The sequence below is a fragment of the Leptopilina heterotoma genome, unplaced genomic scaffold (assembly GCF_015476425.1).
Source record: "Leptopilina heterotoma isolate Lh14 unplaced genomic scaffold, ASM1547642v1 Lhet_361, whole genome shotgun sequence".
Taxonomy (NCBI): Eukaryota; Metazoa; Arthropoda; class Insecta; order Hymenoptera; family Figitidae; genus Leptopilina; species Leptopilina heterotoma.
Genome location: NW_025111042.1, coordinates 168,161 through 193,546, shown reverse-complemented (window position 1 = coordinate 193,546; position 25,386 = coordinate 168,161). Strand labels below are relative to the sequence as shown.

Below are 25,386 nucleotides of genomic sequence, written 5' to 3'. Positions count from 1 at the left end.
TAAATAAATTTTATTGCACAAAAGTAATAATAATTTTTTTAATTATTAATTTATATTTATAAATTTAAAGTGTACAATTATAAATAGATTTCAGTTTTAAACAAACTACTTTTTGACAAATTAATTTTAAACAAACTATTTTTAAACAAATTAATTTTAAACAAATACAGTTTTTTTAAAACAAATTAGTCTTAGCAAACTATTTTTAAACAAATTAATTTTTAATGTTGAAGAAATAAAGTTTAAACAAATTAGTTTTTAACAATGTATTTTTAAATAAATTAATTTTAAACAAATACGGTTTCTTTAAATAAATTAGTTTAAAACAAACTATTTTTAGACGAATTACTTTTAAATAAATTAGTTTTAAACAAATTAAACAATTAATTTGTTTAAACAAATTCTATTTTAGAAGAGCAATTTTCATTTTTAATATTCTTCTTTTTTTCTAAACGAAAATTACTTAAAAATTAAAAAATTAAATTCTATTTTATAATTCACTTTTTTTTTCTTAAAATAAACTTTTTTTTTCCTTTTTTTTTGCTGTTTTGAGAATGAGGTGAAAAAATTGCGCAATTTTCTTGAATGAACGTTGTTACATACAATATTTAAACACAATAATCTATTGAGAACGTTGTTGTTTGTCGTGATACGGTTAAAGTTTGTTGATGAAATTATTTGCAAGTATTATTTAAATGAAGGTGACAGGAATTTATTTTTGATATACGTAACTTGTTTTTTTTTCATTACAATTTTTTTTCTCCACTCGTCTCTCCAAGCATTGAATTAATAATTATAATAAAATGTAAAATCATTTATTTAACTTTTGTAGAGTAATTTTCATATTTACAAAAATAGTTGGAAAATAACTTTTTCACCTCATTTATTAATTAATTAACTTCGGTATTTTTTGCAAGGAAAATTTTAAAGCAAAAGAAAATTTAAAAGAAAATTTTATTAGTAAACGTTTTTAATTTAAACGTTTTTAATTTTTAAAAAAATTTTATTTTTGTTTTATTATTTAAATACCTATTTATTTATTTATTATTTATTTATTTATTTATTCATTATTAAAATTATTTTTATATTATTTTTCAAGCTTTTATTATTATTATTATTATTAACAAAAAAGCAAAATTAATTGCAAAAACGTCTTTAACGAAGATTCAATTAATTTGCCATTTTAATAATAATATGAACGCAAACGCTATAAAATTCGATCTTCAATAATGTCAATCATGCAAAAACCAATAATTCGAACGTCATTATTATTCTATTTTTCGAAAATTAATTTCATCAATTAAATATATTGAGAAATATTATTATTAATTTTCCTCTCAATAAAAGTTTATATTCAATTCTTTTATTTTCAAACTGACACATTTTATTAATAAAGAAGAAATTTGCATAAATTTTTTAATTTATCCTCACAGATAAAGAAACGAGTATAATAACTGAAAATTAGGTCAAAGTCAATAGATAAAGAAAAATATATATTTACTAAAGAACAGGTCAAATAAAAGTAAAATGCTAAAAGTTTAGGTCAAATGTACAGGTCAATGAAGCAAAATTTAGGTCAAAACTAAGAAAAAATATTATTTTAAAAATTAGGTCAAATGTACAGGTCAATAAAGCAAAATTTAGGTCAAAACTAAGAAAAAATATTATTTTAAAAATTAGGTCAAATGAAAATGTAATAATATGAATTTGGTTAAATCCGAGGTCCAATCGCGAAATTAATTTTAAAAATTTAGGTCAAAACTAAGAAAAAATATTTTAAAATTAGGTCAAGTAGAAATGTAATAATAAGAATTTGGTCAAATCCAAGGTCAAATCGCGAAATTAATTGAAAAATTTTAGGTTAAAAGTAATAGCAAAATTTAGGTCAAAACTAAGAAAAAAAATTATTTTAAATTTAGGTTAAATAAAAATATAATAATAAGAATTTGGTCAATTCGCGAAAGTAATTGAATAGGAATATTTAATTTCAAAAAATTAGGTCAAGTGAAAATGTAATTTTAACATTTAGGTCCAATGTCAAGACCAAAAAGTGGAAGCACTTGAAAATTTTAGGTCAAAATTACAGAGATAAAAATAATTTCAAAAATTAGGTTGAATTATAAATTCAATCTTATCGTTTAGGTCAAATTTAGGTCAAATGCTTAGGTCATTACGAAAAATTTATTGACAACGTTAATTCAATGAATAAAATTTATTTCTTTGAATTTTTAAATATTTTCCAACTTTTACTTAATTGGAGTTTTTTTTTATTGAAATTATATTTAATTAAAAGTACTTTAATAAAATTGAAAATACAATTGCGGATGGAAATATTAAATTTCCAATATTTCAAGAAGAAATGTATAAGAAGGAAAAAAAGTTCATTTAAAAGTGATGCGTGAATAGTAATGAAAAATTTATTTCAAATAATTACGAAAATTGATATGAAATTTCTATTTGAAGTGTATTTTTTAGAGGTGAAAATTTATAGATTTTTTTTTTGTTTTTTGCTTTTTTTTAATAAAGCTTCGCGAATGAAAAAAGAGGGAAAATCGTTATTGGGGCCATTTGAGATTTAAAAGCTTTGTGCAAAGCATACTGGCCTTTGAGTCAAAAAGGAAAGTTCAATTATTAGTGGAATATGCGCTTGAAAAACAGTTTCAAGTTAACGAGAGGGAACAAAGTTGAATCCGTTTTTTTTTATTTTGATTGAGAATATATTGCAATAACGAATAATTTCAAAAATATATTGTTAAATTTTTCTGTTATGATGATAATAATAATCCGTCTCATGATTATCGCCGATAATTTAAGGTTATGTTTAGTTATTTTTATTTTTTTCCTGCTAAATTTTTAATAAATGAAAATTAAGCTAAATTAAATTTTTATTAAAGAAAAATTTCGCTGAATTAATTTTTTACTCAATTAAAATTTTAACAATTACTCTTAATGTTTATTAATTAATAAACTGCTCAAATAGTAAATTAATTAATTTGTCACCTAAAGACAAATTAATTAATTTACTATTCGATCAGTTTATTAATTAATAAACGAATTAAATTTATAAGTAAGTTAAGAATTGGAAAATTTTATTAATAAAGGAATTAATCAATAAACAAAATGATGAAGAGACAGATTAATTAACAATCTACTTATTGAATAAATTTGTAAATAATAAAATAAATTTACTGGTTAAATAAATTAATTAGTAAACCAGTTATTAAATACAAAGGTGATTAATGTGATTTTGTTAATAATTTGTAATTAGGTAATAATTTCATTTTTAAAGTTTATTAAAATATTGTTAAAAAATGGAATACTTTTAAAGAGTTTTATTAAACTTTTCGAAAATAATTCAATTTGTTTGACTAAATTCTTTAAATCTATTAAAAATAAACTAATTTTTTTAAAAATTTTAACTGAAAATTTAGTTTTTACTTAAAATTTTTTCAAAAAATTTCTCTCAATTTCTTAATATAATAGTGTTTGTTAGTTTTAAAAATTGATTTTTTTCGAGTAATTCGATTAAAATTGTATTAAAAATCATTGAAATTCTTGAATGAGTTTTAATATTTATAAAAGTAATTGAATAATTGAGAAGAAATTTATAAAAAAAAAAATTGTAAATAATTAAATTCCTGGGGAATTTGTATTCTTTATGAAAATAATTAAATGTTTGCGACAAATTTTATTAAAATTTTGTTAAATAATTGAATTCTTAAGAAGAATTATATTATTTATGAAAATAATTGAATTCTTTCAACGAATTTTAATAACATTTTGAAGAAATTAATAAATTTTTCCAGGAATTCAATTAAAATTGTATTAAGAATAATTGAAATCATGCTATAATTTTTAAAATTTTTTGAATATAATTGAATTTATGCCAAGAATTTTATTAAAATTTTCAAAAATAATAAGATTCCTTTGAAAAATTCGCAAAAATTCAATTATTTTCGAAAATTTTAATAAAATACTTGACATAAATTGAAAATAAAAAAAATTCTTTACAAATCTTTAATTATTTTCAAAAATCTTAATAAAATTCTTCGCAAGAATTTTCAATTATTTTCATAAATATCCAAATGTTGGCAGAAGTTTAAATATTTAAAAAATTTTTTTTTTTAAATTTCCATGATAAAATTCAATTATTTAAAAAATTTTAATGGAATTCTTCGAAATAGTTCAATTATTGACAAGAATTTTGAATTTTTATACAATTCTTTATAATAGAATTAAATTATTTTCAATATAATTTTAATTGAATTGCATGAAAGAATTTAAAATTTTTGAAAATAATTGAAATTTTACTATGAATTTTATTAAAATTTTTAAAAATAATTAAATTTTATTATCTTTGAAAATAATTAAATTCTTGTGATACATATTGTTATTTATGAAAATAATTGAATTTTGCAATGAATTTTATTAAAATTTCTGAAAACAATTAAAGTTTGTCGAAGAATTTTCCTATTTAATTATAAAAATAATTAAAATGGTGACAATTTTTTTTTTTTTTTTTTTTTGATTTTTTGAAAATAAATGAATTTTTGCGAAGAATTTTCTTAATTTTGAAAATAATTTAATTCTTCTGATGAATATTATTATTTATTTGAAAATAATTGAATTTTACAATGAATTTTATTAAAATTTCTGAAAATAATTGAATTTTGTCGAAGAATTTTTCTATTCAATTATAAAGATAATCGAAATGGTGACAACAATTTTTTTTTAGATTTTTTTCTTAAAGTAATTGAATTTCTGAAAAGAATTTTCTTAATTTTGAAAATAATTGAATTCTTGTGATGAATATTGTTATTTAATAAAAATAATTGAATTCTTGTGATGAATATTGTTATTTAATAAAAATAATTGAATTTTACAATGAATTTTTTAAATATTTCTAAATATAATTGAATTTCAGCGAAGAATTTTGCTATTTATAAAGATAATTGAAATGTTGACGAGAATTTTTTAAAAAAATTTTGAAATTATAATTGAATTTTTGAAAAGAATTTTAATATTTATTAAGATAGTTGAATTCTTTCAAAAAAGTGCGTCAAAATCTTTAAAATTGAAACTAATTAGTTATTCAATTCAATTAAGTTATTAAAAATAAATTATTGTCAGAAATAGAAAAAAATTTAAGGTTTTTTTTAGAATTCATATGTTAGTATTTTATAGTTTTTCTTCTTCTGGAACATTTTTCAAGCTTTAGCCGCCATATTGGCGTCCGCCATCTTGAAATTAGGAATTTATTGTTTCAGACTTTTGTATAGCGATATTTTAAGATTTAAGTGTATGCGCTTGTAAAAATAAAGGCTAAAAAAAATTTTTTTTTTCTAAAAATCTTGTTTTTCGGTAATAATTTGTTTATAACTTTTCAAATATTAATTATAATTCAATTTTAATAGCAGCATTCGAAAGAACAATTAAATTTACGTTGAAAATGGTACATGCCAAATTTTTATTCTGCGTGGAGAAAAATACAAATTAACTTTTACTATATACCCCATATACTTTTATAGTAAAACATTTCTGGTAACTTTTACTATACTTTCGGAGTAAATTTTACTAATTTTTTTCCAAATATGTTCTTTTACTATACTTTCGGAGTAAATTTTGTTATAATCGAAGTAAATTTTACTAATTTTTTTCCAAATATGTTCTTTGAAGTAAAATTTTCTTCGAACGTAGCAAAATTTACTCCAAATGTATAGTAAAAAGTTACCGGAAATGTTTTACTATAAAAGTAGTAAAAGTTGCTATATATTTTTCTTCGTGTGCATTTCTATAAAAAAAAAAACGAAATCTTCAAAGTAAAGAGGAATTTTTCTGAGCGAATGGATTAAAAGCAGCTTCATAAAAACCCGATGCGGAAAACATCTTCTTTCCGCACTCGGTACACAATCGAATCAAATAATCAACTCCTTAAAAATAAAATAGAAAATAACTCAAAAGTAAAGACTCACCGCTTTAGAAGAGAGGCAGGCATCGTTGAGATAAAGATGATGCGTTTCCCATCGTCTCAAAAATTTACTGGACAGAATTTTACTGACAAGTGTGCGTGTATGATTGAGATAGCAAACTTGAATGTCGCCCTCCTCCAATGGCTTGAAACGTGGTCCAGCCGGTCCCGGACTTGGACTCGACGATCCACTCGTACTCAAAAAACCAGCACTCTGTCGTTCCAAATTTGGACACGAACGCGCCACTGGTAAACAAGCCGTTGCTTCTAAATTATCCGGTTTCAATAGACATTTACTGTCAATAGTGTCGCTGTCATCTCGCAAACTTCCCGTATCCGGCTCCTTAGCGGGCAGCTCATCCATTTGATTATTAACATCCGTCGATAATTGCGGTGAACTTGTACTCGTTGATTCCTGTCTCATTGCACCGCCATTCACCGATAAAAATCCATAGTAAGGAATTGACGTTGAATTAAGTCCCACCGTTGACGCCGCAGCCGGACTCGATGGCATTGACGAGCCATCTTCTGTTTCCGTTTCCTGATTACAAATATCATAGTCATCAAATTCCTCCTCCTCCTCTTCCTCCTCCTCTTCCTCCAGTTCAAGATCCTTCTCATCCTCCTCGTCCTCCTGATCGCTGAAACCATTAACCAATGGAATTCCATTGACCGCAAAAATTCCCGCACCGGGAACATTGAGATAATCACGACGATCTAAATCCGGATTACGTGATGATGATGCGCCTGAGGATGGTGTCGATTCACTGGCTGGCGATGGGGATGAACTGCGTAATTCCCCATTACTTGAATTTGACGAGTCCGACGAGCGAATACGGAGAAGAAGCTTTTTACGCCAACGAGTTTTTTCTGTTTGATTATTGGAATGTTGTTGTTGATGATGATGATGATGATGATTGTTTGTATCGTTGCGATGTGATGTCTTGTCGTAATTCACATCGGGATGTAGGACAAGTTCCTGATGACCGTTGGAGACTTTAATTACATTTATACTGGGCGATGTAATAATTAGGGAATCGGGACCTGGCGATAAAGGATCATTCTCGAGATAATCGGCTTTGATGCCGGGCAATGTGTCGGTACTACTACCACCGGATATTGATAATTCTTGATCAATATAACGGATTGACGATGAACCGGAACCCTCGCTTGTTGCCTCGGAACCGCGACGTTTTGTTTCCGGATGATCGTCCTTGTTTGTTGTTTGGGAATTTGTGTGGGAATTTGTGACAACGCCACGTGATGTGCGGGAAAATGGTCTTTGGAAGCAGAACATTTTCGTTATTTCTTCTTCTTCTTTCTTGGAAGATTATGAAATTTTTGGAATATTGTTTTTTGTTTGGAATTTAGTATGGAAGATTAGGTTTGAGGAAGAAAATTTCTTCTTTTCTTAATTTTGGTCCTTGATGATTTTTAGCTTCATTTTTTGCGAACTCTTCGGAAGGAGCTGATCATCATTTGGAAGATGCTTCTGCACTTTTTATGGAATGAAATTCTTCTTTCTTCTTCTCTTTTATTTTCTACTTTTTATTTCTCTTCTTCCGTTTTTTCTACTTCTTTTTATTTTCAACTTCTTGTTTCTCTTCTTCTTTATCAACTTCTTGTTTCTCTTCTTTTTAAACTTCTTGTTTTTCTTCTTCTGCTTTTTCTACTTCTTCTTTATCAAATGTTGGTTTTTCTTCTGTTTCTTCTTCTTTCTTTCTACTTCTTCTTTATCAAATGTTGGTTTTTTTTCTTTTTTCTACTTCTTCTTTATCAACCGTTGGTTTTTCTTCTGTTTCTTCTTTTTTTCTACTTCTTCTTTATCAACTGTTGATTTTTCGACTTTTTCTTCTTCTTCTTCTTTTTCGACTTCTTCTTTATCAACTTTTTGTTTTTCTTCTTCTTTTTCAACTTTTTCTTCTTCTCCTTTTGTCTTCTTCTTTTTCTTCTTCTTCTTTCTCTTTATCTGCTTTCACCTCCTCTCCACTTCTTCCTATTAAATTTCCAGTTTACTTATTAAATTATTTCCTCCAGGAATAGAATAAAAATTATTTTAATTTTCCCTTTCACAGCAAAAAGTGAATTTTAATTTTCTATATTTATTTAATTTTATTTATTTTAATAATTCTGAAATATTTTATATATTTTAATAATTCTGAAATATTTTATTTATTTTTATTTGGAAAAATTCTTGTAATCGTCAAATATTCATAATTATTGAAATATAATAATTTTTGTTTTGTTGTTAATTTATCGGAATATTTCATTAACCATTAAATATTTTTAAGCATTGAATTATTTTAAAATATCGAAGAATTTTCTTTTTTCCTATTTATGAATTTTAACGATAGTTAAATTTTTAGGTATTTTATTGGATAAATTTGAAATTTTTAGTATTTAAATAATTTTTTTTCTTTTTAGTGATAACAAGTGAAAAAGAAAGGAAAATATTTATTGGTATATTTGTGACTGACAGTAATTATTTTAGGATTTAACAATATTTTTTTATAAATATTGTATTTCATGACCATTGAATTTTATGAATATGAAATTTTATGACCACTTTTTTGAGAGAGAGAGAGAAAATATTTGAATAATCAAAGTAATTTCATCACCAAGGTTGCTTTAGGGTCAAAATATTTTATGACCAAAGTATTTTGATCCTCAAGATATTTTATGGCTACTGTACTTTGTTTTAATTTATTTTATGACCAAAGTATTTTTTACTTTTGTGGCCAATGCACTTTTTATTTTATGACCAAAAGTATTTTTACTTTATGACCAAAAGTATAGTTAAAAATACCAGAAGTATTTTTATTTTATGACCAGAAGTATTTTTTTAATTTTATGACCAAGAGTATTTTTACTTTATGATCAAAAGTATTTTTATTTTATGACCAATAGTATTTTTATGACCAAAAGTATTTTTACTTTTTGACAATATACTTTTTATTTTATGGCCGAATTATGTATTTAATCACGAAGGAATTTATTTTCTGACCGAGGGATTTATTTTATGCTAATGGTATTTATTTTATAGCCAAATTATTTATTTTATGATCAAAACTATTTTTTTCTAAACTTTAATTTTATTTTCCACTTCTTTAAAATTTGTTGTTTTCATTCGTCTTTTTTTTGTTTACGTTTTATATTTTTGTTTATTTCCTGGTAATTTCGTAGAATTTTTTTGTTTTGTTTCTATTGTTTTTGTTTGTTAATTTACTATTTACCTTTTCTTTATCACTTCGTTTGTTTGTTTTTCTTTATCTTTTGAAAGCAAAACTATATCTTCAAATAAATTTTTGTAATTAATTTATTTTTATATAGACTTTTTCGTCTAGTTTCTATATCTTCAATTTTTCTTCTTCTTTACGCTTTTAGTTCTTCTTTTTTTTCTTCTTTTGTCGTTAATTATTTTATTTATTCAATTTAATATTCTATTTCTTCTTTCAATATAATTTTTATATTGTAACAAAATTTTCTTTTTCAATGTTTTCTAATTCTGTTTTCGAATTTTTTTTTCATTCTTCTTTCACTTTCTTTTCTTCTTTCACTATTTGTTTCTTATTTCACTTTTTATTCTCACTAATAATTTTTTTTTTCGTTTTTCACACTTTGTTTCTTATTTCTTCTTTCACTTTGTTTGGATAATCCTTTTTTTATTTCTTCTTTCACTTTGTTTTATTTCTTCTTTTCGGTTATTTCGCTTCTTCTTTTCCTTTGATTTCTTTCTTCTTTTTTTCTTTGCCTATTTTTCACTTCTCCCTTTTTTCTTAGCTTCTTTTCTTTGTTATCTCCTTTCTCTTCTTTTATGTCCTTTTCTCTCTTTCTTTCCTTTCTTTAGTATTTCACATTATTTTCTTTTTTGTCTTCTTTTTCTTTTCTTTCTTCAGTATTTCACATTAATTTCTTTTTTATCTTCCTTTTTCTTTTCTCTCTTCTTCTTTATCTGATCTTTTTCTTTCTTTATCCAATTTTCTTTTTCTGTCCCTTCCCTTCTTTATAAAACTTTCTCAATTTCTTCTTCTTGATTAACTAGCAAATTTTATATTTCTTCTTCCCTCAAGAATAACAAATTCTTTCTTTCAAAAAAAAGAAGAAAATATTTTCGTCAAGTGAAAATTATCTTCGTGAAAAAAAGTAATTTTCACGAAAAAGAAAAGAAAATTTCTTTAAATAAGAAAAATCTTTTTTTAAAATGGAAGAAAACGACGAACTAAGGAAGAGAGAGAGAGAGTGAGACAGAATTGTTCCTGACCAGCACAATATTTGATAGAGACGACACCACACTGACTTTAAGGGACACTGACTGCTGCTGCTACTGCTATTGAGTAGTGTGGAGAAGAGAGACAAAAAGAGGCGCAAGAGAGGGAAGGGAGAATGAGGGAGAGAGAGAGAGAAAGAGAGTGAGTCGATGCCACCGGAGTGCGACACTCTCCAAGGCGTGTTTCTGATGGCGTAATAGTCTAATAGTCCACTGGCAGGTGGGGCACGACAAGTAGAAGCTGCTGAGCACGAAATCAAGAGAAAAGGGTGGGGGAAGAGAGGAGAGGGTGGGCGTCGCGGCGCACGACGTCCGTATACCGATCGATGTCAATACTCTCTTCTGTGTTCAAAAATTTCTCACACGATATCATCCAAAAAGAAAAAAAACCACGACGCACCAATATCACCAAAAATTTACAAATATATCCAAAAAGAGGGTCACTGATTCGAAACACGTGCAAATGGCACTTCTTCTTCTTCTTCTTTTCCTTTCTGTTCTTCTTTTTCCTCTATTTCTACTTCTTCTTCCCCTTATTCCTTTTCTACTTCTTCTTTTCTTTATTCCTCTGTTCTTTTTTACTTTTTCTTTTTGTACTTCTTCCTTTTTTTTCTCTTCTACCTTTTTCTACTTCTTCCTCTTTTTCCTTTTCTACCTTCTTCTTTTTCTACTTCTTCTTTTCTTCTTCCTCTTCTTCCTCTTTTTCCTTTTCTACCTTTTTTCACTTCTTTTTCTACCTTTTTCTTTTTCTACTTTTCCTTTTCTACTTCTTCCTCTTTTTCTTTTCTACTTCCTCTTTTTCCTTCTTTCTATTTTCTTTTTTACTTCTTCCTCTTTTTCCCTTCCAAATTTTTTTCTACTTTTTCCTTCTTCCTGTCCCTTTTCTACTTCCTTCTTTTTTCTACTTTTTCATCTTCTTCCGAAAAGAAAAGTAGAAAATACTTTTCTTTTTCTACTTCTTCCTTTTTTTCTACTTCTTCATCTTTTTCCTTTTCTACTTTTTCTTTTTCTACTCTTTCTTCTTTTTTCTTCTTATTTGCCCTCTTCTTTTTTTTCTTCTCCTTTTTCTTTTTCTACTTCTTTTTCTATCCCTTATTCTTCTTCTTTTTCTACTTTTTTGTTCTTCTTATTTGCCCTCTTCTTTATTTTTCTTCTTCTTTTTCCTTCCCTTCTTCTCTTTTTTCCTTCTTCTTCTTTTTTATCTTCTTTCTCTTTTTTCTTCCCTCTCGCTTTCTATTTTTCTCCCCCTTGAAATAATCTCATTAAAATCCAAACTCTCTCTCTCTCTCTCTCTATTATCTTCACGTGTGTATTATCTCCTGTTTTTGTCTTCAACGTGTATATTTATACAAAGTTTTACCAGAGGCTAAATATTTTCATAAAACACTTGTTCCCTAGGGGTCTTTACTCCCCTACAAAAATTAGTCAAGAAAAAAAGAAAAATTGATCTAATTTCCGGTGGGTCCAATTTTTCTTCCTCCAAAATTGATCATTGACATACTGTCGAAAATTTCTATTTGTTAAATAATCCAAATGAAGAAATAAAGATAATCACTAGATATTAATTTTGATTATCTTGCTTTGTCAGAGAATTTTATTTTATTTTGATTTTGTCTATTTTCATTAATTAATTATTTGTTATTTTATTTTTTCTATTTATTTATATTTACAATTATTTATTTATCTATTTATTTTTTAATAATTTTCTAATAATTTTTGTATTAATTTTCTATTAATTTTATTTATTTTGTATTTATTTTGTATTAATTTTATTTATTTTGTATTAATTTTGTATTTATTTTTTATTTCTTTATTTATTTGTTTTCCTTTATTTATTTAATTAATTTATGTATTTTCCTTCTTTCTTTCTTTCCTTAGATATTTATTAAATTTTTGATTTATTTGTTTGATTCGATAGAATAATTTTTGATTATTCAATTATTGGGAGGAAAGAAAAAGAATAAATTTTTGTCGTAATTAAATTAAATTTTCGATTGACTAGGAGAGCCTGATAATCAGGACCGAGTGAAAATTATTTCTTCCATTCTTGTAGTTTACTACTCCTGATTATTAATTTATTCTTCACCTCCTGATTATTATCAACTTCTTATAAATAATTTTTAGCCTCCTAATTATTAGTTTACCTCCTGATTATTACTTTTGCCTCCTGATTATTAATTTTTTACCTCCTAATTATTTTCAATTTCTAATAAATAATTTTTGCGTCTTTGACAATTTTTCACCTCCTGATTTTAAAATCTCCGCCTCCTGATTACTATCAACTTCCAATAAATAATTTGTTGCCTCTTTCAAAATTCTTTGCCTCCTTAAAAATTTTCCTTGTTTGGAAATAAAATTCTTCACCTTCAAATTAATAATTTTCTTCTCTTCAAAATTAGTTTTATTTTTTAATTTAATAATACTCCTGATTAATAATAAAAACTCCTGATTAATAATAATACTCCTGATTATCATTAACACTCCTGATTAATAATAACACTCCTAATTATTAATATCTCTCCTGATTAATAATAATACACCTCCTGATTATTAATTACTCTTCTGATTAATAATAACTCTCCTGATTGATGAAGTCACCTCCTGATTAAATAATTTTTCTCTTGTCAACAATAATACTCTTCACCTCCTGATAATAATTTTTTTTTTCTTCGATTATTATTTTTCTCACCTCCTATTAAATTTTTTCCTTTTCGAAAATAATTTCTCCACTTCCTGATTAATAATTCTTTCTTCCTTTAATTAGTAATTCTTCATCTCCTGATAATTATCTCCTCACCTGATCGTATTCGAAATTTTCGCGCCCGAGTGAATTTTTTTTCGTTTCTTTTTTTGCCAAAATTTGACAGAAATTTAAAATTTCCAAAATATTTGCAATATATCGAACAATAATTTTTTGAGATTCTTTTTTTGATTTTATTGTATGAGAGCGAGTAAAATGTGATTTGAATAATTAATTTATTGAAATATATTAATAAATTGTTTGTTTATAATTTGTTGCTTTCGGGGAATTAATTGTGTTTTGTAAAATGCGTGTAAGTGAACTTGCCATCGGAATGGCATTGGGTACACTACTGTCTCGAGGATGATCAAGTACCGTTCACGTACGCGACGATCGCGCAACTGCGAATCTTGTAAAACTCGCGCACAGTGATAAACGTTTGATAGTTCACCGCGCTCGAAACAAGATCGCGCTACAGTTTTGCACCCACGCTCTTCGACTTTTCATTATATATATACATATACAATATATGTTTGCACAAGAAACGTGTTGCTAAGCAGTTAATTAAACAATTATTTCCCAAAAATTCTAAAGAAAAGAAGAATAAATTTTTTCATTTTAATATTAATAGTAAATAAATACTAACGATAATTATAATATTCAAAGATATTAACAATTAATATCAAAATTGAGGTATTCATATTAATATAATAAATTAGGGATGGCACAAAAATTAAATTTTGTTCTCCCTGACTTTTCCCTGATTTCCAGGCAAAATTTTCACTTTTTTCCTGATCCTGAAGAATATTCTGATTACAGGACAAAAAATCCAATCCAAAAAATTCAGACCGAAAAATCCAAGAAAAAAAAGTCCAAAGTACAAAAAATTCAAAATAAAAATGTCCGCAAAGTCAAAAAATCCAAAATAAATAAAAATGTCCAAAATAAATAATGAAACATGTGAAAAAGCCACGTTTTTACTTTTTACGCTATATAAAATCGAAATTTAAAATGTTAATGTTAAAATCGTAGGATTTTAATTATTTACATAAATAATAAAATTCTTTACAAAAATTCAATTTTTTTTTCGATATTCAACAATTTTTAACTAAATTCTTCTTCAAATAAATAATTTTTACTAATTCTCGACAAAGTTCTTTGAGAATTTCCAAATCCATTTGTTTACAATTTATTCAATTTTAAAAAATTGAAAATTTGAAAAACATTTTTGAAAGTAATTGGAATTTTGACAAGAATTTTATAAAAATTTTTGAAAATAATTAAATTTTGCAAACAATTTTATTTAAATTCCTGAAAATAATTGAATTTTTGAGAAGAAATTTGATATTTATCATAAGATAATTGAATTCTTTCGAAGAATTGCGTTAAAATTTTTAAAATAATATTAAATCTGTATTAAAAATTAAACTAATTTTAACAGAATTGGAATTAAAATTTTAAAAAAATTATATCTACAGAATTATAAATTAAAATTTTTAAAAATTCAGATTTATAAAGATTTTAATTTGAAACCTTTTCAAACTTCAATTATTTCTAAAAATTAATGTAATGCTTTTAATATTCAATTATTATCTAAAATTTTAACTGAAATTCATTTTTAAATAAATTTTAATTAGAAAATTCTATAAAAATTCAATTATTTAAATACTAAAAAATTTTTAATAATAATTATATTTTTTTCGAGAAATTTGATTAAAATTGAACTAAAAATTATTGAAATTCTGCAATGAGTTTTATTATTTATGAAAATAATTGAATTATTGAAAAGAAATTCATAGAAAATTTGTAAAAAAATTTAATTATTGAGAATAAATTTATAAAAAATTTGTAAAAAATTTAATTATTGAGAAAAAATTTAATAAAAATTTGTGAATAATTCAATTATTGAGAGTAAATTTATAACAAATTTGTAAATAAATGAATTCCTGTAAAATTTTTATTATTTTTTGAAAATAATTAAATGTTTGCGAAAAATATTATTAAACTTTTGTTAAATAAATGAATGTCCAAGAAGAATTGTATTATTTTTGCAAATAATTGAATTCATTCAACGAATTTTAATAACATTTTTAAAAATTAATACATTTTTCGAGGAATTAAATTAAAATTGTATTAAAAATAATTGAAATCATGTCATGAGGTTTAAAATTTATAAATATAATTGAATCTATGCCAAGAGTTTTATTAAAATTTTCAAAAATAATTAGATTCCTTAAAAAAATTCGCAGAAATTCAATTATTTTCAAAAATTTTAATAATTCTGCGATGAGTTTTATTATTAATGAAAATAATTATTGAATTCATAAAAAGAATTTTATTATTTATAAAAATAATTGAATCCCTATATAAAATAATATTTATAAAAATAATTTAATTATTGTGAAGAATTAAAAAAAATTTTATTTAATAATTTATTATTTCCTAAAAATTTTTGTCAATTATTTTTTAAATAAATTCTGGGAAAATTTTTATTATTTATGAAAATAATTGAATGTTTGCGTAAAATTTTAACAGAATTTTTTTCAAATAATTGTATTTCTTTTGGGAAATTTTATTAAATTAGTAGATATTAAAAAACATTGTATTGAGAAATATTTTTGTTAATAATTATTGATAAGAATTTTATTAAAATTTCGGAAAATTTTTGAATTTCAGAGAAGAATAAATTCTGTTATATAATAATTAATAATTTGTATTTAATAAGTTGGTTAGTTAACTCTTTATAATTATTTCACCTACTTGGTTTTATTTTGCGATGAAAAATGTGCACCACGTTGTCCTTAAATATTTCAGCTACAGATTTCTTCTCTTTCTTCACCATCACCATCATCATTTTTTTCCTCTTCCTCACACTTTTCTTCTACTGATACTTGATCGAATTTTCAAAACAGTCTTCTTCTTATTCGTGAAAAATAAAAAAATATATTATTTTCAAAATTTAGATTTTCTAATTAAAATTAAATTATTAAATTTAGGTCAACACTCGAAAATAATCTTAATATTAATGTTAATACACAAAGATTTTTAGGTCAAAATTTACAGATAAAGAGTTAAGCTAAATCTTAAAATCAAGATCAATATTTACAGTGTTCCGTAAATTTTTGAATAAAATCATAAACGGAAGGAAAAAATTACTTTCAATAAAAAAAAAAGTAGAAAAGAAGGGGAAAATACCGGGAAATTTTTCAAAAAACGAAAATAAATATCTTTGTGGATAGAAAAAGTTTTATAAAATTTAACACTAAAGTATTACCGAGAAAAGTTGAGAGAAACACTTAAAGTATATATTCTTTAAAGAGTTTTCCTTCCTGTTTTTTTCTATTCATTATTATAAATAAAAACGAAAACCTATAAATGTTTATTTCATTTTGCTTTTAAGAAAAAAAAGTAGAAAACACAATTAAAATTTAAATTTACCTTTCTTCTAATACTATAAAAAATTTTTGTTTGTTCTTTAAATATAAACGTAAAAATCAATTTTCCTTCTTAAAGATACTTTATTGTAGAAATATTTTCATATCAAGAATTGTACTCAACAAAATATATGTATTCTTCTTTCAATAGTAATCATTATTATTATTATATAACAATAAACAACAATAGAAATTATTCTTCAAAAAAACCCCAGCATAAAATGACGTTAGCAATTGCTATTTATACTTTTTGCAATAATTCGTCTTCTTTAAGAAAAGAAAATATGAAAAGAATTTGTACTTCAACTTTGCGTATTATTGTATTATTTAAATATGAAAATAAAAAATTTCCTTCAGCTACATATTTATTATGTATTTAATAAAATTCTTCTCCGTATATCAATTTGATAGAAAACATTTTACGATTAAAAAGTCTTTTCTCTTTTAATTTTATATTAAAAAAAAAAAACTCAAAAAAGATACGAAAATTGAAGTAATTTTTCATTTTGAATGTCTATGAAATTTCTTTCTTAATAAATTTCACTTCACGTTGTTTTAGCAGCTATCTATCAATATATTGTTGTCTGTTTCGATTTTATATTAAAGAATAAAAATTATTAAGAAACACTGAAAAGAAAATTGATTCGAATAACCGATTAATTGTCTATTGTCAAATAAATATTTACTTGAGTCAAGTAATTTTTTATTTCAATCAAATAAATTGTAGAATCTATTTTGAATTATTAATTTCAGTATTTAAAGCAAATTTTCTTTTAATTGACTCAAGTAAAAATTATTTGATACAAATAATTTATTTGATATTCAGCAACAAATAGAAATTATTTGACACAAATAATTTATTTGATATTCAGCAACAAATAAAAATTATTTGACACAAATAATAATATTAATTTGACAATAACAAATATTTGCTAATAAACAAAACAAGTAATCGTTTATTTGAATCAAATAAATTTCTTTTTTCAGTGAATGAATCTCATAATTGTAATAAAAAAAAATATATGTCTTTTATATTGCGTATACGTACAAAAAAAAGAAAGGAGGAAAATATTTCATCCAAAATGGAGAATATTTGTCGTCATCAGGACCACTTCTTCTTTTTTCTTTTTAATCTACGCAATTCTCTCGTTCTGAGGTAAAATAATCGCTTTTCTGTCGCCGCTCATCCACTTCTCGATTTCCTCCACTCTGCGCAAATTCAAAAGAGTAAATATTAGAAATACACATTTCCTTCAAGTTTTTAAATAAAACAATTACAATAATTGAAAAAAAAATTTAATTTTAAAAATAACAATGTTCTTTGATAAAATTTGAAATTGAAAAGAAAAATTCTAAAGGGGTAGGAATTGTGAAATAAATTTGATAAAATTCTTACGTGCGAGGTACGTGAGTCAAATTCTCGACTCCAGTTTCCGTTATAAGAACGTCATCTTCAATTCGAACACCTCCAAATCCTCGGAATCGGTTTATTTTCTCAGCGACGAGAAATTTACTCTGTTCACTATCAGCCAAAGCTGCGTCCAATTGCTGTAAAAGAATTTACATTATTTTATTTTTTATATTATCTTTTAAGCAAAAAAAGTACACAACAGAAAAGAGAACAAAACAGAAACAAAAAGTGACAGAAAAGAAAGAAGAAAACTTAAGAAGAAGGAAAAAAAAGTGATAGAAAAGAAAGAAGAAAACTAAAAAGAAAAGAAATAAAAAGAAGAGACAAAGACAAAGAAATAAGTAAAGATGGGAAAAAAGAAAAGAAGAAATTTGTAAAAAGAATTAAATTTTAAGAAAGAAGAAAAATATTAAAAGTAAAAGAAAAGGAAAATAAAATTAACAAAAGAAAGATAAAAACAAAGATTAAAGAAGAGAACCACAAAAAAAAGATAGAGACCAAGAAACTTGCAAAAAAAATATAAAAAAAGAAGGGAAACGAAATAAACAAAAGAAAGTAAAAATAATAAAAAATGTAAAAAAAAAAATAAACGACAATGAAAAATAGAAGCAAAAAGAAAAATACTAAAGGAAAAAGAAAATAATAAAAGAAGAAAACAAAATGAAATAAGAAAAAAATTAAAGAAACAAAAAGGAAAAGAAAAATGAAGCAACAAAACAATAAAGAAAAGCCAAAAAAGAGAAGTACTAAATGAAAAAAGAACCAACAAACATTTTTTCCTCTCTTTTATGGGATTTAGCTTCATTATTTTTGGGCTCTTGAAAAATACTTTACTTATTTAATAGTCAAAAAAGACCCTTTACCCTTTGGTAACAAATTTAAAATTATCAAAAATTATCAAAAATTCAAAAAACCGAATTTCTTAAAATTCAACATTTTTTCTTCTCTTTTATGGAATTTAGCTTCATTATTTTTGTGCTCTTAGAAAATACTTTACTTTTTTAATAGTCTCGACTCTTTGGTAAAAAATCTAAAATTATCGAAAATTATCAAAAATTCAAAAAACCGAATTTCTTAAAATTCAACATTTTTTCTTCTCTTTTATGGAATTTAGCTTCATTATTTTTGTGCTCTTAGAAAATACTTTACTTTTTTAATAGTCTCGACTCTTTGGTAAAAAATCTAAAATTATCGAAAATTATCAAAAATTCAAAAAAACGAATTTCTTAAAATTCAACATTTTTCTTTCTTTTTATGGCATTTAGCTTCATTATTTTTGTGCTCTTTAAAAATACTTTACTTATTTAAAAATCTCCACCCTTTGGTAAAAAATCTAACATTATCTAAAATTATCAAAAATTCAAAAATCCGAATTTCTTAAAATTCAACATTTTTTCCTGTCTTTTATGGCATTTAGCTTCATTATTTTTTGGCTCTTGGAAAATACTTTACTTATTTAAAAGTCTTGACTCTTTGGTAAGAAATCTAAAATTTCCTTAGAATTTTTTAAAATAATTGAATCTTATAGAGAAATTTTTTAAAAATTATATAAAAAATCATTAAATTCCTACGAAAAAGTTTTGTAGAAATTTTTAAAAATATTACAACTTCTGACAAAATTTTGATATTTATGAAAATAATTGAATTCTTGCGAAGAATTTTATTAAGATTTTTGAAAATAATTGAAGACTTGTAAAGAATTTTTTTTATTTTCAATTTATTTCAAGTATCTTAGGTATTAAAATTTTTGAAAATAATTGAATTTGTGCAAATTTTTCAAAGGAATCTAATTATTTTTGAAAATTTTAATAAAATTCTTGGCATAAATTCAATTATATTCATAAATTTTAAAACTTATAGCATGATTTCAATTATTTTTAATACAATATTATAATTGAATTCCTGGAAAAATTAATTAATTTTTAAAAATGTTATTAAAATTCGTTGACAGAATTTAATTATTATAATAAATAATACAATTCCTCTTGGAAATTCAATTGTTTAACAAAATTTTAATAACATTTTTCGCAAACATTTAATTATTTTCATGAATAATGAAAATTTGACAGGAATTTTTAATACAATTTTAATTAAATTTCTCGAAAAATAAAATTTTTTTTAAAATTTTTACTAAAATTCGTAAAAAGAATTAAAATTTTAAAAAATACCTATTGAATTATTCAATAAATTGTCTGTTTTGTATTTAAATAATTTAATTCTCGTAAAATTTTCTAATAAAAATGGATTTAAAAATGAATTTCAGTTAAAATTTTAGATAATAATTGTATATTATAAGCATTACATTAATTTTTAGAAATAATTGAATTTGGAAAAGGTTTCAAAATTAAAATCTCTGTAAATATGAATTTTTCAAAATTTTAATTAATTATTCTGTAGATATAATTTTCTTTTTAATTTTAATTTCAATTCTGTTGAAATTAGTTTAATTTTTTAATACAGATTTAATATGATTTTAAAAATTTTAACGCAATTCTTCGAAAGAATTTAATTACCTTGATAAATATCAAATTTCTTCCCAAAAATTCAATTATTTTCAGGAAATTAAATAAAATTGTTTGCAAAATTCAATTATTTTCATTAAAATATAACAATATTCATCAAGAGAATTTAATTTTTCAATTATGTTTTGAAAATTCTGGTTAAAATTTCAATTATCTTTATAAATGGCACATTTCTTCGGCTAGATTGAATGACATTTTCAAAATTTTTTATAAAATTCTTGTCAAAATTTCAATTATTTTCAAAAGTGTTTTTCAATTTTCAATTTCGTAAAATTGAATTGTAAACAAATGTATTTGAAAATTCTCAAAGAACTTTGTCAATAATTATTAAAAATTATTGATTTGAAGAAGAATTCTAGTTAACAATTCTAAAAATTAATAACTGAATTAAAATAATAAAAACATATTTGAAGAAGTTACAGTAAAAATATTTTTATAATATAAAATAATAATTTTATCAATTTTTTTTATTATATTTTTTTATGTTACAGAACATAAAAATATCGATCACTCCGAGTCGAAGACAAAAAAATTCAAAAAAGTTCGAATTTGAATGTTTTGAAAAATTTGAATTCCAACAAAAAAATAATAATGATTAATTATTTATTTAAAAAATAAGTTATTAATATTTTCGAATAATTTGACCATTAGAGAAATTCGTAAATAAATACGATAGAAAATTTTTTTGCCTATCTAATCATTTTTAGAGTGAATCAGAATATTCTTTAGGGTCAGTGAAAAAAAAACAAAATTGTTTATGGAAATCAGGGAAAAACAAAATTTTTAATATTTAATTTTTAATTTAATTTTAAATATTAAAATGTTTCCTTTCTTTTCTTTTTTCTTCATCATTCCAGGATTGCCACGGAATTTTAATTTTGAATTTTAATTAATTAAAATTATAATTGTAATTACCTAATTAAATAATAATTAATTAATTTTCTGTGGCAACCCTGGGATGATGAAGAAAAAAGAAAAATAAAGGAAAAATGGAACAAAAGAAAAAACGAGGAATAATAAAAAAAGAGAAAAAAGAATGAAAAAGAAAAAAAATACTCACAGTATCAATAAAGTAGCAGCCAGGTTCAACAGTAATGACCATTCCCGCCATTAATTGACGAGCAGTTCTCAATTTTCTCAAACCCGGCTTTGTTGAACGTTGAGGGTGTCCCGGTAAATATCCACCAACATCGTGAACATCAAGTCCCAATAAATGCCCAAGACCATGGGGTTGGAAAATTTCATTTAATCCCACGGCAATCATTTCATCAACGTCGCCAATCAAGAGTCCACCATTTTTCAACGCCATCAACATTTCACGATTGGCTAGCAAGTGCATGTCAGTCCAAAAAACGCCTGGTTTCGCTGCACTCAATACTGCGTCACGTGCACGCAACACTGCCTCGTATATCAATTTTTGATCTTGACTGAAAATTCCATTCGACGGGAAACTACAGGTTATATCAGCCGTATAGCCACAGTAAATTGCTCCCATATCAAAAAGACTGAAAAAAGAGAAATTTTTTAAATAAATTTTTTTCTTTTTCAAAATTTTTCTAATTTATATTTATTTATTTTTTTATTCGAACCAAAAAAATTTGAATATTTTTATTCATATTTTGTTTTTTTTTGGAATATATTTATTTTTACTTCTATTTTTTTTATTTCTATTTATTTTTCAAACATAATTATTTTTAATACTCTTTGTTCTTCAAATATATTTTTTATCTACTTTACCGACAGAACATAGATTGGAAACCTTGCTTTTTTAACCTACTTTTTTTATTTATACTTTGTTTTTTACATTCTCATTTTTTTTTTAAATATATTTATTATTTCTCCTATTTATTTTTCTATTTATTTCTCAAACCTATTTATTTTTAATACTCTTTATTCTTTAATATTAAAAATTAAAAAAAAATTTGTTTCCTCTTTTATACAAATACAATTTTTTTTCTATTATTTATTTACATCTAGATTAATCTTATTTTGAAAATATATTCGCAGCTTTTGTAAAAAAGTATTTTTGTAAAACAAAATTTTAATTTCGCGCGCTTCAAATTAATTGCCATAAAGAAAAAAAAATTAAGTTTCCAATCTATGTTCTGTCGGTAAAGTAAATGGTGTTTCAAGTTAAATCACATATGATAACAAAGATAAAGGTAAAAATCTCCAAAAACAAATGAAAACTATAAAATATTGTTAAAAACAAATAAAAACTAGAAAAATATTGTTAAAAATAAATGAAAACTACAAAAATATTCATATTGTTAAAAATAAATTTAAAAAAAATACTCACCACATTTCTTCATTGTGAATAATCTTATTATTCGGAGCACCAGCGTGCCCATAATGCAGCACAGAACTATTGTGACCAGATCCACAAATGCAAACATAACCCATGTGTCTGCATCCACCAACCGAATATGCATGATTTATAAAAGCAGCTTCCGCCTGATATTCCATTAAATCGGGTCGAACAACTTTCATCACTTTTTTGTGCGCATCGGAACTTATTTTTGTCACATATCTCAAAACTTCAATTTCCTGTGACGATTTAATTACTCGACTGAAACAATTTTTTTTAAATTTCATTCATTAGTTTTATTTTTTTTTTTAAAGAAAAATTTTTTTTATTTTCTTCACATTTGATCAAATGTGGAAATTTATTTTGTTAATTTTCATAGTATTTTCATAAAATTTCGCAAAAGAATTCAATTATTTAAAAAAAATTAATAAAATAATTCATCCAAATTTCAATTATTTTCATAAATAATCAAATTTCCACAGGCATTCAATTAATTTAGAATAGCATTTTCAAAAAATTTTCGAAAAAATCAATTATTTAACGAAATTTTTATATAATTCTGCCCAATAATTCAATTACTTTCACTAATAATAATATTTTTCATGGAAATTAAATTTTTTAAAAAAATTTTTGATAGAATTCTAAGCAAAAATTCAATTATTTTCATAAGTAATAAAACTCATTGAAGAATTTCAATTATTTTTAATACTATTTTAATTAAATTAATCAAAAAATTCAATTATTTTCACAAATAAAGTTTTCCACAAAGAATTCAATTATTTAAAATAAATTTTTCATAATATTTATTATATTTCAAAAAAATTAATTATTTAAAATAATATTTATCAAATTGTTATTCTTATTGTTATTCAATTCTTTTTGAACATTTTAATAAAATTTTTCGCAATAATTCAATTATTTTCATAAATAATAGAATTCTTCTCAGGAATTCAATTATTTTTGAAAATTTTAATAAAATTCTTTGCAACTATTCAATTATTTTCATAAATAATAAAATTCATTCCAGGATTTCAATTATTTTTAATACAATTTAATAGGAATTGCTCAAAAAATGTAATTATTCTTAAAAATTTTATTTCAATTCCTCAAAAAAAACCAATTATTTACAAAAATGGTAGAATTTTTTCACTAAAATTCAATTATTTTGAAATATTTTTAAAAAATTATTCGAACGAATAATTCAATTATTCTTTTAGATTTTAATAAAATTCTTTCCAAGAATTCAATTATTTACATAAATAATTCCTCGAAAGAATTCAATTCTGTCGATAAATAAAAAAAATAATTCTCGAAAATTCAATTCTTTTCAAAATTCAATTATTTTCATAATTAACAATATTCATCACAAGAATTTAATTATTCTCATAATTAACAATATTCATAACAAGAATTCAATTATTTTCAAAAATAACAAAATTTTCCACAGAAATTCAATTCTTTTTAAATATTTTAATAAAATTCTTCTCAGGAATTCAATTATTTTTGAAAATTTTCATGAAATTCTCTGCAACTTTTCAATTATTTTTATAAATAATATTATTCATCGCAGGATTTCAATTATTTTTTATTCAATTTTACTGGAATTGCTCAAAAAATGTAATTATTCTTAAAAATTTAATTTCAATTCCTCGAAAAAATCAATTATTTAAAAAACTGTTTTTTTTTAAATTCTTTCGAAGAATTCAATTATTTACAAAAATATTATAATTTTTTCACTGGAATTCAATTATTTTCAAATATTTTGATAAAATTGTTGGAAAGAAATAAATTATTTTCAATACAATTTTAATTAAATTTTTTTGAAATAATTTAATTATTCTTTCAGATTTTAATAAAATTCTTCTCCAGAATTCAATTATGTTGATAAATAACAAAATTATTCTCGAAAATTCAATTATTTTGAAGCATTCTTTGAAAGAATTCAATTATGTCGATAAATAACAAAATTATTCTCGAAAATTCATTTATTTTGAGGCATTTTAATAACATTCTTTGCAAAATTCAATTATTTTTTATATATAACAATATTTATCACAAGAATTCAATTATTTTTAAAAGTAATAAATTTTTTTCCTGGAAATTAAATTATTTTAAAAAATTCCAATAAAATCGTTAATAAAAATTCAATTCTTTTCATGAATAATAAAAATTTCTCAGGAATTGAATTATTTAAATTAGAATTTGCATAAAATTAGTCAAAAGTCAGGATTTTGAAAAAAGTGGGGGTAAAAATACCGAAAAAAATTTGTTTCGTTAATTTTTGACATCGAAGTGGTTTTCAATGCATTTTTGACCGCTGAACACGATCTCAGGTCCCAAAATTGTCTAGCACGTCAGGATTTTAAAAAAAGTGGGGGTAAAAATACCGAAAAAAATTTGTTTCGTTAATTTTTGACATCGAAGTGGTTTTCAATGCATTTTTGACCGCTGAACACGATCTCAGGTCCCAAAATTGTCTAGCACGTCAGGATTTTGAAAAAAGTGGGGGTAAGAACCCCGAAAAAAATTTATTTTCTTATTTTTTATATTGGAGTGGTTTCCGATGTATTTTTGTCCACTGAACTCGATCCCAGATCTTAAAATTGTCTATAACATGTCAGTATTTTGAAAAAAGGGGGGATAAAAATCCCGAAAAAAATGTATTTCGTTATTTCTTTCCTCCCCATGAAAGAAAGTTATAACTCAAAAAAGACAAATTCGTTAATTTTCATTTCA

At 23.3% G+C, this 25,386-nt stretch overlaps 3 protein-coding genes across 9 annotated transcripts in view; all 3 read right to left on the bottom strand.

The window, feature by feature from the left end:
- The window catches only part of LOC122505612 (C-Maf-inducing protein-like), a 45,904-nt gene extending 38,053 nt beyond the window's left edge, over positions 1 to 7,851 (bottom strand). For both annotated transcript variants that reach the window (XM_043617340.1, XM_043617341.1), the window contains exon 1: positions 5,973 to 7,851. In XM_043617340.1, the coding sequence (XP_043473275.1) occupies positions 5,973 to 7,265 (1,293 nt within the window). In that variant the 5' untranslated portion in view covers positions 7,266 to 7,851. The remainder of the gene's footprint in view (positions 1 to 5,972) is intronic.
- Positions 1 to 15,886, bottom strand: part of LOC122505618 (odorant receptor Or2-like) — a 77,404-nt gene extending 61,518 nt beyond the window's left edge. Inside the window, exon 1 of the mRNA XM_043617359.1 lies at positions 15,736 to 15,886. The gene's annotated coding sequence lies outside the window, so the exon portion shown is untranslated. The remainder of the gene's footprint in view (positions 1 to 15,735) is intronic.
- A 1,648-nt stretch (positions 15,887 to 17,534) lies between these two features.
- LOC122505614 (xaa-Pro dipeptidase) overlaps positions 17,535 to 25,386 on the bottom strand; it is a 63,496-nt gene continuing 55,644 nt past the window's right edge. For all 6 annotated transcript variants that reach the window (XM_043617344.1, XM_043617348.1, XM_043617347.1 and 3 more), the window contains 4 exons: positions 22,642 to 22,911; positions 21,403 to 21,847; positions 17,806 to 17,957; positions 17,535 to 17,618 (listed from right to left, as the gene is read on the bottom strand). In XM_043617344.1, the coding sequence (XP_043473279.1) occupies positions 17,543 to 17,618; positions 17,806 to 17,957; positions 21,403 to 21,847; positions 22,642 to 22,911 (943 nt within the window). In that variant the 3' untranslated portion in view covers positions 17,535 to 17,542. The remainder of the gene's footprint in view (positions 17,619 to 17,805; positions 17,958 to 21,402; positions 21,848 to 22,641; positions 22,912 to 25,386) is intronic.